The sequence below is a fragment of the Lithobates pipiens genome, unplaced genomic scaffold, assembly GCF_037356315.1.
Source record: "Lithobates pipiens isolate NorthernLeopardFrog02 unplaced genomic scaffold, aLitPip1_a1.2 Scaffold_23, whole genome shotgun sequence".
Lineage (NCBI taxonomy): Eukaryota > Metazoa > Chordata > Amphibia > Anura > Ranidae > Lithobates > Lithobates pipiens.
Genome location: NW_027507785.1, coordinates 33,176,222 through 33,195,018, shown reverse-complemented (window position 1 = coordinate 33,195,018; position 18,797 = coordinate 33,176,222). Strand labels below are relative to the sequence as shown.

General features: G+C 42.0%; 1 protein-coding gene across 1 annotated transcript in view; it reads left to right on the top strand.

Annotated features, from left to right (window-relative positions):
• The window catches only part of LOC143927370 (disks large homolog 2), a 1,494,912-nt gene that overhangs the window by 703,471 nt on the left and 772,644 nt on the right, over positions 1-18,797 (top strand). The window contains exons 6-8 of the mRNA XM_077451406.1: positions 2,552-2,721; positions 8,978-9,114; positions 17,498-17,642. Of these exons, the coding sequence (XP_077307532.1) occupies positions 2,552-2,721; positions 8,978-9,114; positions 17,498-17,642 (452 nt within the window). The remainder of the gene's footprint in view (positions 1-2,551; positions 2,722-8,977; positions 9,115-17,497; positions 17,643-18,797) is intronic.

Here is an 18,797-nt window from a genome sequence, read left to right as displayed (position 1 = left end):
GGAGTCCTCTTCCACTCCTCCATGATGACATCACGAAACTGGTGGATGTTAGAGACCTTGGGCTCTTCCAAATTCCATTTGAGGATGTCCCACAAATGCTCAGTAGGTCTGGAGACATGCTTGGCCAGTCCATCACCTTTACCCTCAGCTTCTTTAGCAAGGCAGTGGTCATCTTGGAGGTGTGTTTGGGGTCATTATAATGTATGAATACTGCCCTGCGGCCCAGTCTCTGAAGGGAGAGGATCATGCTCTGCTTCTGTATGTCACAGTACATGTTGGCATTCATGGTTCCCTCAGTGAACTGTAGCTCCCCAGTGCCGGCAGCACCCATGCAGCCCCAGACCATGACACTCCCACCACCATGCTGGACTATAGGCAAGACACACTTGTCTTTCATCTCATGTAGGACAGAAGGGGTAGTGTCCATGTTGCAATGTCCATGTTCATTGCAATATATAGGAAGAACAAAACAACCCATGTGGAAAAGAATACAAGAAAACATACAGAATATCAGGAATAGTTTTCTAAAACATAGTATCTCTAGACATTTTGCACAATGTCACAATAAAAATCCAACAGGCCTCAAGTTCTGGGCAATTGATAAGTATGAGCCCCATTAGAGAATTACGTAAATGTGAATCAAGATGAAATTTTGAGCTTGGTACTCTCTCGCCACTGGGGTTGAACATCAATTTTGATCTAAATTGTCTTATTTCAGATTTTTGTACTCGCTATTCTCCCGATTGTATTTTAAAATAATCTTTAAACTATTAAAAAGAGGGGGTTATATGTTGGTCTTTTGTAGTTTTAAGCAGTTGCAAATTGTACTATGCAGCAAAATTTATTAAATGATTATAAGGTTTGTTATGTACTATATATATATCATATAATAAGCTGTTAATCAAAGGAACTATGTCTAAACGTGATTGACGGCATGATTATCCAATTATTCCTACATCACCAAGGCAACCGATAGGGAAACTGCGGCTTATAACCCCATCACACTCGACACATGGCTTAATTTCCCTTGAGAAAGTCACGTGACCTGTGACGCAACACGTCGGAGGAGCTGGTGATGCCCCGTCCGGTGTTTTGTTATACTGGACATGCAGTGAGGAGGAGAGCTGCTTGCAATACTGATTGTTCAATGTGCTTTTTTTATCAAGTAAAATGCGAGTGAATATTCTATACTAAGTAGAAATGAATGAATATACAGCAATCTTGCACGATTATGTTGTTTTATCTTTGTTGAGATGGAATTTAATTCAGAAGAGCCTATCATCGTTGGAGAACCACAAACAAATCCCTGAATCACTATCTAGACGCAGAAAACATATAAACTGATCCTACTGAGGATCCCTGTTTTAAAGTGATATCTGGCCCAAGAGGGTTTTATTTCCGGAAGGTGAGCAGAAAATTCACACTGAGGTGGTGGTGACTTTTTCGTCTACAATTTTTCTTCACTTCACTTTATATATAATTTTTTATCGCCTATGTTCACAGAGGAAGGATTATTATTATATTTTTTGTTCTATCATTTCAAGTTTTTCAGCAATCATATGCGTATGGACGTCTCTTTACAAGTGTTTGCAGTATTATGCACTGTATATACAAAGGTGGCACAGAGCTGAGGAAAACTCTCCTAAACTCCTCCTCGGCTTTGATGTGTCAAGCTTAGGTGTATGATTGGTATGACCTTGGCTGGAAATGTTGGATAGCCCCGGTATGGCCTAGCCTGGAAGTGTTTGGTAACCCTGGTAAGGCCTTGCCTGGAAATGTTTGATAGCCCCAGTATGGCCTTCTCTGGAATCGTTGGATAGCCCTGGTATGGCGTTGCCTGGAAATGATGGATAGCCCCAGTATGGCCTTGTCTGAAAGCGTTGGATAGCCCTGGTATGGTCTAGCCTGGAAATGTTGGATAGCCCCGGTATGGCCTAGCCTGGAAGTGTTTGGTAACCCTGGTAAGGCCTTGCCTGGAAATGTTGGATAGCCCCAGCCTTCTCTGGAAGCATTGGATAGCCCTGGTATGGCGTTGCCTAAAAATGTTGGATAACCCCGGTATGGCCTTGCGTGGAAGTGTTGGACAGTCCTGGTACAGCTTTGCCTGGAAATGATGGATAGCCCTGGTACTTGTATATTTGAACTTCCTTAAGACAGTGAGGAATGGACTAACTGCCCACCAAACAGATAAGTATTCAACATGTCTCTATTTAGATTTGGTTAAAATAGCGACAGGGTCCCATTCACCCGTATATCTGAAAATCCTTTACTAGCCGACTCCCTTTAAATATAGTGACTGATTTGTTTTTATGTTTAAAGAAAAATTATGTTTTTCTCTGGCAATGCTCAGCGATGTTATATATTGTCATCTCTGTACGGCTCACAGCATGCCATCCACATTGAACTCTTGCTTTGCTTTCGTATGCTATTAAAGTTATGTGACAGAGCATTGTGCCGAAATAAAAGAAAGGACACTTGTATTATTTTTTTTATTTATTTTTTGTTCTCTGCTGAATCATTTGCGGTAAACTTTCCTGAATGTGTTTTTCAGGGTCAATGACTGTATTCTCCGAGTGAATGAAGTGGATGTCTCAGAGGTGTCACACAGCAGAGCTGTAGAAGCGCTAAAAGAAGCCGGTTCCATTGTTCGTCTATATGTACGCAGAAGAAGACCCATCCTTGAAACTGTTGTAGAGATTAAACTTTTTAAAGGACCAAAAGGTATTATTGTATCTATAAAGTATATACATTATCTGCGCAAAGGCAATGTTTATAGAAGGAAGGCTGATTTTTTAAATTTTATTTCTCTCTTGCGTAGATTGTGTGACACAAAGCAAATCTCAGAAAAAAAAATCACACTCAACTCATCCCCCTCCCACCACCACCCTCACAAAGTCATTGGTGGTTGCTGAAAATACATACTGTATACAATTAAATAACCCATTGAGGACCAAGCATTGTCAGAATCTATTTATCATAATGCCAGAATGCTGTAGATGTAAAGCCAACTGAATGAGACTTATGCCACGTACACACGGCCGGACTTCAGGAATCAGCCCGTCAGACAATCCAATCGTGTGTGGGCTAATCTGATCATTTTTCATTTAAAAAAATCAGACGGACCTAGAAATAGAACATTTTTCAAATCTGTTCAACGGACTCAACTCCTATCGGGAAAACCGTTCGTCTGTGTGATGGTCCGACGGACCAAATACGGCGCAAGGGCAGCTATTGGCTACTGACTATTGAACTTCCTTTTTTAGTCCCGTCGTACGTCATCACGTTCAAAACTAATGGACTTTCTAAGTCCGTTCGTGTGTGGGCAAGTCCGTTCGTTCGAAAGGTCCGTCAGAACTCCGCCGAAAATCTGTCGGGAAGGCCGTCGGACCTAGTCTGCCGGAAAGTCCGGTCATGTGTACGTGGCATTAGTTTGGACATCGAATCATAAACATAGTTACATAGTAGGTGAGGTTGAAAAAAGACACAAGTCCATCAAGTCCAACCTATGTGTGTGATTATATGTCAGTATTACATTGTATATCCCTGTATGTTGCGGTTGTTCAGGTGCTTATCTAATAGTTTCTTGAAACTATCAATGCCCCCCACTGAGACCACCGCCTGTGGAAGGGAAAATTGCCATTCTTAATGAAATACTGTTTCCCAACTTTTTTGCTAAGTCTTAGCATCTTTGCAGCCACTATCTGTGTACTCCAATGATGGCTCCATGTCATTTTTCAAAGTGTGTTTCCCAATGGTAATAACAGTGAACCATGCTTGTGTTTGATTAAAAACACAATTTAAAATTGACACTATGACTACATCCATATGGGCCCAACATGGGGATATCTATTCAGATAATTGAGCCCCTTCTGTGGCACCATGTACCGTCACCCCAGGGATACACAAGTTATCAACCGTAGGGGTGTACAGTGTATTCCTCTGCATTAATTAAGCATACAGGAAAAAAGAGGTGTGGGAACACAAAGCAGTTCCCAAAGAATTCTTCAAAAAGGGAAAAAACTGTATTGAAGATAAAATATAACTTTATTTAGAGATATGCACATAACACTAGTCAATTAAAGAGGAAGTAAACCCTGATGGGTTTACTTCCTCTTTCATTCCCTGCAAAGGCAAAGCATAATGGACTACTATGCATCGCATAGTAGCCCATTATATGTCACTTACCTGACACAGGAGCCAGCGAAGTCGCCGCTGTCCCCTGTAGTCCGCCGCATCCATCTTGCTGGTGGCGTCTCGCAGCTCCGCCGCTGTCATTCGGCGAAGCCGCGATGACGTCACTCCCGCGCATGCGCACGGGAGTCGACACCCGCGGCAGCTCCATTCTTGGAAATGCCGCGCTCAGTGCGCATGCACGCCGCTGTCTACGGCGCATGCGCCGTAGACAGCGGTGCCCGTTTTCGGGCAAATATCTCCTAAACCATACAGGTTTAGGAGATATTGCTTGGACCTACAGGTAAGCCTTAATCTAGGCTTACCTGTAGGTCAAAGTGGTTTGTAAGGGTTTACAACCACTTTAATGGCTAAATATGTACTACTAACCTCCACCATGTACATTCAAAATGAGACAATTGCCTTAGGCACACAAGTGCCCACCACAAACAAACATACAGACCTCACAGACATCCCTCCCCTTTGGTTTATGAAGATGGTATCCTATTAATGGAAGAAAAGATACACCTGCAAAAACACTAAGCAGTGGGAGCTGGAAATAGCAGGATGCACCAAATCAGTGCATATAGGCTCCAGTTTAGAAGGCTCGCTGTATCAAAAGTCCCAGTTGGCAAGATAACGTGCACAAAGTTCATCCAAAGTAAGTTCATCCAGAGTTGCATATAAATAGATTGAAGCCGCGTACACACGGGCGGACTGTCTGGCCAACTTAGTCCGTCGAAACACATTTCAGCGGACAGTCCGCTCGTGTGTGGGCTTCAGCGGACTTTTTCAGCGTGCAGTCTGGCGGACTAAGTATTTCGGAATTTCCGTAATATTGTCCGTCGTACTTTGGTTTCAGCGGACAATCCGCTCGTGAGTAGGCTAGTTCGACGGACTAAGTATGGCGCATGCTCAGAAAGGATTTACACGGCGAAAGGTTGCATTGCTGTGTATTGGACTTCCTATTTCTAGTCCCGTCGTACGTGCTGTACACGTCATCGTGCAAACTTTCGACGGACTGTTTGTGCATCCGTGTGTGGTCAAGTCCGTTCATTCGAAAGTAGGACGGACTGTCCGTCAGATTGTCTGACGGACTAAGTTGGCCATACAGTCCGCCCGTGTGTACGCGGCTTAAGTGTTCAAATGAGACTGGTATACTCCTGAGATTGAGTTCAAATAGACAAAGCGCTTAATGGACAAAAGTTCCCCCTGGGGAATAACAGCAAGTGTCTATACCGCTTTTTAAATAGTAACAGCTCAGGAAGGACTAGTGGATTCCATCCACTGCAGGTAAGTGTAAGATATTTACATCACTTCATCACTTTACAAATAGAGCAGACACATCTCACTGCTTCAATCACTTCCACCGTCATACTGAGGCCGTCTTGTCTGGATCATATATCCATAACATACAATACAAACATCTTGGTACTGCCGTTCGGGCTGCAGGGTATAGAGTAGACACTTCCTGCAGTAGTTAGCCTGTCCAGAAGATACACAAGTCCCATGTGTGCTTACTATTTTGCTGCCGGGTTGAACTCCGAGACCTTGCAAGGTCTTGTGGTATTTGCAGGGTAACCAGCGGGAGAACAAGCAGCGTCTGGAGGCTCGTCTGGTGGGTGGACAGGCCATGTCCTCACATCACAGAACGTGGCGCCATGCTGACACATTTCATTCGTCACACAAATTTCATCAGAGCATGCTTGTGTTTGAAATGGCCACTTATAGCCTCCTTCAGAAGCTCATAAGGCTGGTGAAAATGCTTAAGCACAACTGAAAAGCAGGGATACAGAACTGTCAACCTATAACAGGAGAAGTGCCTTAACAAGGACCCCCCTGACAGAATCAATGCATTTCAAGGTTTTAGAAACGTCCCCTTCATCAGGGCATGATCACATGTTTTGGGGTTCAATAAACAGAAAGCCAACGTGTACCTGTGTTGTAGCCCTAGTAAAGGGGTGGATTCTGAATCCCCAAAATACATTGATCCAAAATGTTTGCCATAGACTGGTTATGGCTAGTGTGAGATTGGGGCAATTAAACTCATGTGGTAGGTGCCTTTGCAATCAGTTGCGCCAGTCCAAAACTGTATTTTAGAGCATGGCAGCCCATTTTATTTAAAAGCAAGTCAAAGATCATACAGATAGGTCTTTCCCACACAAGGGGTTTTCAAAATCACTGCAAAAACATAACTTCGGCCTCCTGGCTCTCTTGTAGCAGCTCCAAGTACGCCTGCAGGGTCTTCCTGACCATCAAACACCTTTTGGTCTTCCTGACCATCTGTCACGTACCTTACAGCAGAGTCCGAAATGCTGAGGGTGGCCTCTTGCACGGTTCCAGTCCCAACACCCCTGGTAGTGGGGGCAGGGAGTGCTGGGACAACGAAAGCGTGCAGGGGTCTGCAGGCAGAAGGCTGGAGCTTGGAGATACAGGAACCTCTCGAAGGAAGGCGTGGGGACTGATCACCAGACTTGTTCAGCAGGAGCCAGGCAGGTATGTATGGACTCAGGAACAACTGCAGCATCAGGAACAGGCACAAGTCGGCAACTGGCTGGCAACAAGGTACATAGACAGAAGACAGGATTGTAGTCAAGGACAGGCAACGGGCTGGCAGCGTGGTACAAGATAGGAGGCAGAGCCTTGGTACTGAATCCAAGCTGAGGTCTCTATTGAGAGGAGAGGCAGATAAATAGGCAAGGGTAGTCCAGGAGGGTGGTCAAGAAAGCTGGGTTGTCAGGAGCAAGGTCAACAAATCAGAACAGCAATCAGGAACACAGGGACGAGCTGAAGACGATCCAGCATTGGTATCAGGCAGAGTTTCTGTTTCTATAGGGCGCCATGTGCCAGGATTGGCAGACACGAATGTGCGGGCGTGTGCACTAACGCACACGTGCGAGTATGGGTGTGCCAGTGCGCATGCTTGCTCTGGATTTTGCTCGACTTCGTTGGGGACACTGCGCATGCCCATTGGCATTAGCAGAACAGGAAGCATTAGCAGTGTGAGTTGTCTGACACCATCAAACACATCCCAGTTTTTATGCACAGACACTGTACCCTAGCTCTGTGTCTTTCCTTGCAGCTCTCTAGCTGCACTGGACTCTCTCGGTACAGCTTCCTTTCTGCTTTTGTCCCTCTTGGACTTTCTCTCCTAGACTTAGATGCCGCAGCATCTCACACGACTCCCATCACAAACACTGACCTCCCTCAGAAGGGTGGGGCCCTAAACTCTAATTCTGTCTCCGATATGAAGCCAGCGCACACCTGAGCCATTAGGGTGCCCGTTTCTAAAAGAGGTAAACCACCATTTTACCGAGTAGCACGGGGTCACCCTGCTACACTGGACAAGTTAGAGAAGTGATAATGCAATGGGGTTGATTTACTAAAACTGGAGAGTGCAAAATCTGATGCAGTTGTGCAAAGAAACCAATCCGCTTTTAACTTCAGCTTATTTAATTATACCTTTGACAAAAAAAAAAAAAAAAAAAAAAAAACTGGAAGCTAATTGGTTTCTATGCTGAGTTGCGCGAGATTGTGTACTCTCCAGTTTTGGTAAATCAACTCCAATGTTTTCTATGGAAAAAAATGAATAAAGTTGCAGGCTGGAAAATGTAACCTAATATTTCAAGGAAAAATGTATTATTATTATTATTATTAAATAATATTCATAATATGACAAATATTTATATTTGTTTTTTTATCCCTGACTGTAATAAAGCTAAAAACAATGTGCAAAACCACCATATAATTCCCTTAACCATTTGCCTCCCGTCCGCATTTTACTACAGGTGTGCAGTTTGTACAGGCACATCGCCTGTACGTCGGCAGTGATCGGACACCGCAAGATTTTGCCAACAGGTTCCAGCCAATGATTCATGGCTGAGATCTGCTGATCGGCTGTGCCCAATCACAGCCCAGAGCCCTATGTGTTAACAGACAAGGCTCTGTACAGTGGGAAAGACCTCTGTGTTTCTTCTCTCTGCTCTTTTATTATATCTTTTCATGTGACAACACTGAAGAAATGACACTTTGCTACAATGTAAAGTAGTGAGTGTACAGCTTGTATAACAATGTAATGCTGTCCCCTCAAAATAACTCAACACACAGCCATTGTCTAAACTGCCAGCCACAAAAGTGAGAACACCCCTAAGTGAAAATGTCCAAATTGGGCCAAATTAGACATTTTCCCTCCCCTGTGTCATGTGACTCGTTAGTGTTACAAGGTCTCAGGTGTAAATGGGGGGCAGGTGTGTTAAATTTGGTGTTATCGCTCTCACTCTCTCATACTGGTCACTGGAAGTTCAACATGGCACCTCATAGCAAAGAACTGTTTGCCATGAGGATCTGAAAAAAAGAATTGTTGCTCTACATAAAAATAGCCTAGGCTATAAGAAGATTGCCAAGACCCTGAAACTGAGCTGCAGCATTTTGGCTTAACTCGAATTAATTAAAAAAAATTTATTGGATATGTTTTATAGCAGTAAGTAAAAAATATAGTTTTTTTTCTCAAAATATTTGGTCTTTTATGTGTTTAAATAAAAAAATAAAAACCCAGAGGTGATCAAATACCACAAAAAAAAGCTCTATTTGTGTGAAAAAAATCTATAATTTTCATTTGGGTACAGCGTTGCATGACTGCACAGTGGCCAGTTAAAGTAGCATAGTGCTGAATAGCAAGAATGGCCTGGTCATGAAGGGGGTAAAACCTGCTGGTGGTCAAGTGTTTAATCTGGCACTGTGAATATGAATGTTGTGTCTTCTAAATAATTATATCTTGTAACTAATTACATGTTTGAACCCAATACAGGTTTGGGTTTCAGTATCGCAGGAGGAGTCGGAAACCAGCACATTCCAGGGGACAATAGTATTTATGTAACCAAAATTATCGAAGGAGGAGCAGCACAAAAAGATGGGCGCCTACAAGTCGGAGATAGGTTGCTGATGGTGAGAGTGACAGCTACACAAAGCTTATTTCTTTCAAAATTTGAGGCTTGATAACCAACTACACCAAAAATGTATGCCTTCATTTTTACCAGGCATGGGCAGGGTTTGAAATTGAATTCCTCCCTGTGCGGTCACTGCTGTCAGGGATCCCAGCATAGAGAGTGAGTTATTTTTGATTAAAAGTATGGGGCACATTTTTAGGTAATAGGAAGTAGTATTTTTGTGTTCTGAGTAGTCAAATAAATTCTCCACAAGGATATATGAAGAATTAATTTGAACCAATGACTACTAGAATTTGGCTTAAAAGCAATTTTTTTAAACAGTATAGTTAAAGCGTTTGTTACCCAAACACTTCATATTCCTGATATGTTCCATGCTTAAAATTTGACAAATCAGAAGAAGGGGGAGGAGCACCTAAGTGTAGTATTAAAGACACGTTTATTGCACAAAGGTATTACACTTACAGGAATGAAGATAGTTTGAGCATGTCTGTTGTCATTAAGGTAGTCCTCGAGGGGGGTCTGCTGCCCGATTTTCACTCCTAGCATCCAGATTTCTGTAGGATGTAAGGCTGGGGTGCTGTAGACGCTGAAGATGCTGGAAGCATCCAGGAAGTCCAGGGATTTCAAGCTGTCTGGTGTGGATATCACAGAACCACCACCCCCAAGAAAAAAGGTAGGCCTTGCAATGTCCAGGGTATGTGTGACCATAAGGGTCCACTGGCTGATGGTGTCCTGGTCTGAAGGTTGATGAGGAGCTCCTCTGATGAGGAAGAGAAGCCGAGAGTTGAGAGAGATTTCCCCAATAAATTGTCCAGTCACCGGCGCTGGGAAGAGTCAGAAGTCACTGACCATAAAAGACTCTCTAGAGGAGCTCCTCATCAACCTCCAGACCAGGACATCATCAGCCAGCGGACCCTTATGGCCACACATACTCTGGACATAGTAAGTTCCAACCTTTTTTTGGGGGGGTGGTGGTTCTGTGATAGCCACACCAGACAGCTTGGTATCCCTGGACTTCCTGGATGCCTCCAGCATCTCCAGCATCCCAGCCATACATCCTACAGACATCTGGACTCCAGGAGTGAAAATCGGATAGCATGCACCCCTCGAGGACTATCTTAATGACAACAGACATGCTCAAACTATCTTCATTCTTGTAAGTGCAATACCTTTGTGCAATAAACATGTCTTTAATACCACACTTAGATGCGCCTCCCCCTTCTTCTCATTTGTTTACACAGTGTTTCAGGATACACTCTGGGGATGACTGCTACCTGAACTATTACCTATTGATCCTTAGTGGTCATGCACAACACATACCCTATAAAAAGAACTACCATTTTTACCCACCGAAAATCTACCATTGTTATGTGCTGGTTTGTTTTTACTTTTTACTTACTAAAACTTGACTTGTATCTTCTGGGAAGTGCAGACTTCTGGAAAAATCAGAGAGCTACATCACACAAGCAGGAAATTACATTTCTGGGTGGGCGTTCCGTACACCAACTGTGTACAGAACACCTCGGGGTTGCCATGTTGCTTTGAACTTTATAGAAAATGACAGCAGCTGCAAATTGAAAAGGAAAAGGAAATTTTAACAATAAATTTCAACATGGTGTGTGTAGCAATTGTATACGCCGTATTGTTTTCCATCAAAATGGAGTTATCTTTAAGTATGTCATCTAACCTACATTTATCTATCCTTATAAACAGAGAGAAGCTTTCACTGCAGGTCCTCAGGCACAGCTTTCTCTACAGCAGAACTGTGAGCTTCACAGCTGTGACATCACCCAATCTCACTCCAAATCTCATAAGGCCAACATAGGCACAATTTGTATTTTTAAAGTGCCTATGTTGCCTATAGTGCACGTATGAGTCGAATGCGACAGTGGTGCTGGAAGCAGCTTGTCTGGGTTCCTATAAGGCCCTGCAGAATCTGCTTTATTGTGTATCTCGGGCGCCCTTTCATCTGACTTTAGCTGAGAGATCTGTCCTGAGGGCATGGTCTGAGGCTTTATCCTTGCCCCCTGTGCCCTCCGGACATATCTCTCCACATACCCCCCTTTGGCTTTTTTTTTATTTTTTTTTATTTAAATTTTATTGAATTTTTCTCATAAGGAAAATAGACAAAAGTATTATAATGTACAGGCATATAAATATAAAAAAAAATAGTCTGACATTTAAAATACATATGTTTTCAAATTAACTACACACGTACATTCCATTTTCCTTTTATCTCCCTCCCACTACCACATATTTATCCCCCATCCCCTTCCCACCCTTCCATCCCCCCCTTCTGTTGGCCCGCCCACCTTTACTTATTCTGCCAATGCTTGGGTATAGTTTTCTGTCTTTTTAAATGATCTCCACTTTTCCCATGTTGCCCAGTATCTATTCATTTGATTGTTATCCATTTTTATTAAATATTCCATATTATTAATAAATTCTATTCTTTGTATCCACTCTCTAATTAGGGGTTTTTTGGCTGATAGCCAGTTTTTAGGTATCATAGCTTTCGCTGCGTTAAGTAAAAAGGGAATCAGTTTTATATTTTTTTTCCGTATCTGGGCCGTTTTTTGTTTTCTGTTTTGATTACCACTTTCTTCCTCTTCCCCATAAAACAAACATTCCCTGGGACAGTATGGTATTTTTTCCCCTGTTATTTTTTCTATATATTCTAATATTTTATACCAATAACTTTTTATAACTGGACATTTCCACCATACATGGAAAGTTGTTCCTAGTAATTTGCAGTCTCTCCAACATTGTGGGGATCTATAGGGGTCTATTTTATGTATTCTATTTGGTGTCATATGCCATCTCATCATGCATTTATAATTTACTTCAACTGACGTTATGTCTGTTATATGTCTATACACTGTCTCCATCATTTGTACCTCGTCTACTTTTATCCCCATGTCGTGTTCCCATTTTACTATAGCTGGAATAGTTTCTTTTATTTCAATTTCCGAAAGAATTTCATATACTCTTGACATTCCGTGTTTTACTCTTATCTTGGAGTTACATCGTTTTTCCATTGGTGTTAGGGTGTTATCATCTCTTATGGGTTTTGGTATTGAGTTAACAAAATGCTGAATCTGTAAATATTCCCATTGTTTTAGATTTTGCCAGCCCTGCTTCTCTATTATTTATTGTTTTGACAATAGCGTCCCTCCCCGTACAATATCTTTTAATTGTGCATTTTTCATTTGTTTGCCTAATTGTGAGTCCTTTCCTGGGAGAAAAAAAGCTGTGCCCTCTAGTGGAATTAAGGGGGAATTATATACCCATTTGTTTCTACGATAAAGTGCATCCCATAATTTAAGTGTCGTTAAAGTGATTTCGTGTGCCTTACTACTACCTATTCTAAATTTTGGCGGGATCCAAATATTTTTGTGTAACTGTGTGCCTATAAGTGATTCTTCTATTTTTACCCATTTCTTCATTGTGCCAATATTTACCCACTCCACCAATCTCGCCAAACGAATTGCTTCATAATATCTATATGTATCTGGAAGTGCCATCCCTCCATTTTTTTTTCTAGTTAATGTATTATAACTTATCCTAGCTTTCATATTTTGCCATATATAACTTAAAAAAAGTGTTTTTATTATTTTAAAAAAATTCTTTGGGACTTTAATCGGAAGCATTTGCAATTTGTAGGTGATTTTTGGTAAAACCACCATTTTCAGCATATTAATTCTACCCGTCCATGAGATTGATCCCTTTTTTATTTATTTTTTAATACTGTTTTTATTTCATTAATTAATGGGATATAATTAGCCTGATATAATTCCTGGACCGTTTTCGTTATTTTTACCCCTAAGTAAGTTATTTCTTTTTTTTCCCATGTAAAGGGAAATTCCTGCTGTAGACTCTTTTCTTCCTTACTATCTAGACCTATATTGAGTATAACTGTTTTTATGGGATTTATTTTGAAATTTGAAAGAGTACCATATTCCTTTATTTCTTTTATCAAACTGGGCAAAGACAGACGTGGGTTTGTTATATATAGGAGTATGTCGTCCGCATATGCCGCCACTTTATGATTTTCTCCTCCCATCTTAACCCCCCCTATATTTTAGTTGGCTTGGATTTTTGCCAATAATGGCTCCAGAGCTATTACATACAAAAGGGGTGAGAGCGGGCATCCCTGTCTTGTCCCATTTAGCATATCAAATGCGGGCGACATGCTCCCATTTACTCCTATTTTAGCTGATGGATATGTATATAAATTATTTATCCATTTTAGCATCTTTGGACCCAAACCTATTTTCCGAAGAGTTTCAGTCATAAAGCACCAGTCTACTCTATCGAATGCCTTCTCGGCATCGATAGATACTAGTACCATTGGGGGCTTATTTTCCTTATCTCTTCCTATAAGTAGCACAGTTCTCAGGCTATTGTCTCGACCCTCCCTCCCAGGGACAAATCCTACCTGATCCCCGTTAATTAATTCCGGCATCAATTTTTTTAATCTTGTTGCTAGTACCTTCGCATACAGCTTTGTATCCACGTTTAACAATGCTATAGGCCGGTAGTTAGAACAATTTGATCCATCTTTGCCAGGTTTCGGTAAGAGAGTTATATTCGCCAATAGCGATTCTTTTCTCATACTCTCTTCCTCTCCCAGGTTATTCCAATATTTACATAACTCTGGTGTCAATTGGTGCCGGAATTTCTTATAATATCTGATTGTAAAGCCATCTGGGCCTGGACTTTTCCCATTTGGTGTATCCTTTATAGCTTTATATATTTCTTCTAGGCTGATAGGCTCATCTAGGTTTTTGGCCATTTCCTCCGTTATTCTAGGTAGGTCTGTTCCCCTGAGGAAGTCTAGTATTTTAACTCTCCTGTTTTCCTTCTGTTCTACTGTTTCCCTGCACCTGATTGCATATAGGGCACTATAGTATGTTTTAAAAGCCTGAGCTATTTCTGATGTTTTAAATTTCAATTCCCCATTTTCGTCTTTAATCTTTTCTATATAATTTAAGGCTTTTTTTTCCCTTGCTACCCTGGCTAGATGTTTCCCAGTCTTGTTCCCCCATAGATATCTATCTTTCGCCATGTTTTTATATACTTTCCTTCTCTCCTGTTCTATCATCTCGTTTAATTGGTTATGCTTATGGATAATTTCCTTATGTATATTTTTATCTAGATGACTCTTATGTTTTTGTTCTAGCTCCTGTAGTTCTTTTTTTAAGTTATTAAATCTCAATTCACTTTCTTTTTTTTCCCCGGCCCCTATAGCTATTAATTTACCTCGATTTAAAGCTTTGTGAGCTTCCCATAAGGTTGCTTTAGAGACTTCTATTGTATCATTAGTTTTACAATATTGTTCTATCTCTATTTTTATGCTGTTCTCAATTTCCTCATCCTCAATCAGGGCCTCGTTGAGTCTCCACGATCCTTTTCTATACTCCATTTCGCTCTGTCTGATTTTGACCATCAACGGGGCATGATCCGATAGGGTGATGTTTCCGATCTGTGCCTTAGTTACATTTTCCAATATTTCGTGGTCTACTAGTATATGGTCCAATCTAGCGTACATGTCATGTACCGTCGAGTAGTACGTATATTTTACTCCCATATTACCTACTCTCCAGACATCTACCAGCTGTTGTGTGTGCAATTTTCTTTTCAATATTTTGTGTTGTTTAATTTCTTGGGGAAGGACATTTGACGTACTGTCTAATTCGGAGTTCATTGTAAAATTTAGGTCACCTGCTATTATTACCTGCCCTTCTTTGTTGCTCTCTATGAGGTTCAGGATCCCATTTAAATATTTTTTTGGGGCCTTATTTGGAAAAAATGTTAACTAATGTATATTTCTTTTTTAATATATTCCCTTTTATTAGCAGAAACCTCCCCTCTGGGTCTACTTTCATGCCATCCAAGGACCATCTAACATTGTTTGCAATTCCAATGGCTACTCCTTTAGATCCCCTTAACGGGGAATCAGCATAGTACCAGGTTGGGAACCTTCTTGTGTTTAAACAAATATTAGTATCCAGGGGTGAATGGGTCTCCTGTAAAAAAACAATATCCACAGCATATTCCTCCAACTCCTTCAAAATGTTATACCTTCTTTTGGGAGAAATCATTCCTCTCACATTATAAGTGGCTATCTTAAGCTCTACCATTCTTCCAACCTATATACTCTTTCTTTTTGTATAGTGGGTTCAGGCCAACAGCATTTCCCTCCCTTAATTCCCTCCCCTCCCCCCTCCCCCCCCTTGATGTATTTTTGCCTCCATGGTCTGGAGTTTCTTTAATAGGAACCTCCTTGTTCCATTTTCCCCTAGGTCCTAGGGTGGAATTCTGTTCGACAGCGTCGCCATCCATCTCGCTTTATCCTTGCGAGACGTTTACCCGACCTGCAAATGGGATCTCCCCCTCCCCCCCCTCTACACCCGCCCCTCCACCCGGGGGGCGGAAGGGCAGGGAGAAGGGGAAATAGCCCCGAGGGGCCTGACCCGGCGTCCCTTCCTCCCCCTCAACAATCTCCCTCTATCCCCGTCCCCTCCCCTCTGACAGGAGAGCGGAGGGGGTCACATCCCCCCACCCGCTCCCCCCCCCATCTGTCTACATCCTTGGTGTCGAAATATCAATTTTTTTACAGAATTCTGTTATGTCTTCGAGCTGTCTCAATCTTGCTATCCGACCGTTTTTTCTGCCTATCAAGCCCGTTGGGAAACCCCAGTTATATTGCACCCCGTTCTCCATTAACACCCCTAGTTCTCTTCTTCTCCTCAGAGTATCTGGGGATAAGTCCTTCCCCCCTTTGGCTTAATCCGAACTTGGGGTGTTAAGTATGTAGACCAGCTATGACCAGCTATGCACGGGAGGTAAACACTGAACCTTTGACAAGTTAAAACTATTGTATGAGTTGCCAAATTCATTTCTGTTTAGATTTCTGCAACTTAGACATGTTTTGACTCCCAATTTGAGAATTCAACGCTGGCTTTCTATACTTCGTCCCTGGAAGATTTACTTAGGGACGACTCTATGAGTAGGCCATTGTCCGCCATATACAAAAATTGTTTAGGTGACGTGCATAGGGGACTTGAAACACTCAGGGCCAAATGGGTTAAGGATTTTCCCACTATGGACTATGGATTAGGAGGAAGCGTGGACGTGCTCCTTCTCACACCTAGTCTCCACGAGAGATAGGCTAATTCAATTCAAAATTTTACACAGGGTATACTTTATGCCCGCACGACTACATAAAATATATCCAGATACTCCTGCTTCCTGTTGGAGATGCGCTGTGCCCTGTGCAGACTTTATTCATATTTTTTGTTCCAGCCCATGCATAATCTCTTTCTGGAAAGAGGTGATTGCCTTCATCCTAATTATCACCACTATTCCGGTTCTGGTGGACCCCTTTGCCCACCGCCGGGTAGTCAGAACCCTCTTCTACTCTTTTATGCACAGAAAGCCATTGTGCTGAAATGGAAATCACTGGTTGTACCATCTAATAATTTCTGGAAATGTTTAATACAGCCCTACCGCAATATAAGGCCACCTACTTGTCCAAAGGGTGTGCCAAAAAGTTTCACAAGATGTGGAATATATGGGTGGAAGCTCCAGCTACCAATCCAGACTATCAGGATGAATGAGGTAGGGAAATCTGGGAGTGTTGTTCTTTTTCATGCAGCTGGGATCACCATCTCTAGTGCACCAGGTTGGTGACCCCTAGTTTCCTGGATCTTGGGAGAGAGGACATTCTACTATTGTGTCTGTAAGTGACAGGTAACTGGCAAAACTCCTGTATTTGATGTGTTGAGCTTACAAGTTTGACTGTTGTAAGGTTTTAGTTAACCATAGGTTCTTTATGGTTTTTGTTTTTCTGTTGTACTTTCATACTTCTAAGCCTGGGTATGCTCGAAACCTACATTTTGAAAATGTAAATAAAAATAACTTTAAAAAAAAAAAATATTCCACGTATAGTACGTATAGTAAAACAGCAACATTTTATTTTTAAATTCATGTCCAACTTAAGTGCCCCCATCCCCAGATATTCATACTCACCTTCCTCCTTCTGTAAAGCTTTCACAGAGCTAAGGAATATCTTCATAATCAGTGCAATAAAAGAATTCCTTCAGAATGTGATTGCACAAAATGGACAGGTTGTCAAAACTGTATTGTTACTATCAAAAAAGTCAAAGTAAATTCAACCAATCTCAAGTTATTTTTTCGTTGTTGTATCAAATGATGGTTTTCAAGTGCAAGATCATTATAAACCATCTAATGTCCATAAGAGTTTAAAAATTATGTCTTGCACCAGTTCAAGATGCAAATTTGCTGGATGCAACTTGTTGTAGAAACATGCAGAGACATAATCATCCAACAAATGTATTTCTCTTTTTTTCCTTTAGGTTAATAATTACAGTTTAGAAGAAGTGACACATGAAGAAGCTGTAGCCATTCTGAAGAACACGTCAGACGTAGTTTACATAAAAGTAGGGAAACCTACAACAATATATATGACGGATCCTTATGGACCTCCGGATATCACTCATTGTAAGTACTTTGTGGAATGTGATTAATATAATATAAGTTATATTTAGACAAATCTGTTAGTTAGCCCTTGTACACACGGTCGGAGATTTCGACGGAATGTGTCCTATCGGACCATTTTGTCGGATATTCCGACTGTGTGTGGTCTGCATCGGACTGTTTCCGTCGCAATATCCGACGGACCAAGTTTTCCAACTTGCCGGTAAAATTTTCCGACAAAATGCTCCTATCGGACATACTCCGATCATGTGTAGCCTACTCCGACGGACAAAGTGCCACGCATGCTCAGATCAAATTCCTAGACCAAAGCTATTGGCTACTAGCCTGAACGTAGTCCCGTCTAACGAAATAACGTCATCACGTTATGTACAATCGGATTTTCCGACAACTTAGTCCGACCGTGTGTATGCAACATCACTTCCGGACCTCTTCCGGAATTAATCCGTCGGAATTACCCCGACGGATTTGGTAGTCGGACTCTCCGACCGTGTGTACAAGGGCTTAGGCTTTAAGACGCAAAGTCATGCCACTATGTATTCATTAATCCATCATTAAGCCAAGATTCACATTGCAGCGATTTAGCATGCGAGTTGACATGCCAAATTGCATACCAAATCGGCGGCTATTGCTGGCAAGGGCATTGTCCGAATCGGTGCGACGCCGCATTTTTGAGGAGCCGCACCGATTCCCAAAAGTAGTTTCTATACTATTTTTGGCGACTTCGGGGTCCGATTTCAATAGACATTTGTGCAGAAACCCGCATTGATGTCTCTGTAATCGCCCCCCCTCACCCGAGGTCGGGATTGACATGCAGGAATGAAATCGTGGGCATTCAGCTGAACACGCACAATTTCATTCCCGCTGTTAGTGTGAACTGGGGCTAAATGTATTTTGTCAAATCCAAGCTGTATAAGTACCTGAATAAGATCTGGGACCAACCCCTGTGCAGCAGAGCTTAGATGGGGTGAGGGAGAAGCAGCACAAGGAGCAAACAGGGAACAGGCTGATGGGAGGACAGAGCAGAACAGGAGAAAATTGAGCTCATCGGTCTTCTGCTTTTCCTTTACTTTTACCTTTTAGCCCTTGTACACACGGTCGTAGAATCCGTCGGAATGTGTCCTATCGGACCGTGTCGTCGGATAATCCGACTGTGTGTGG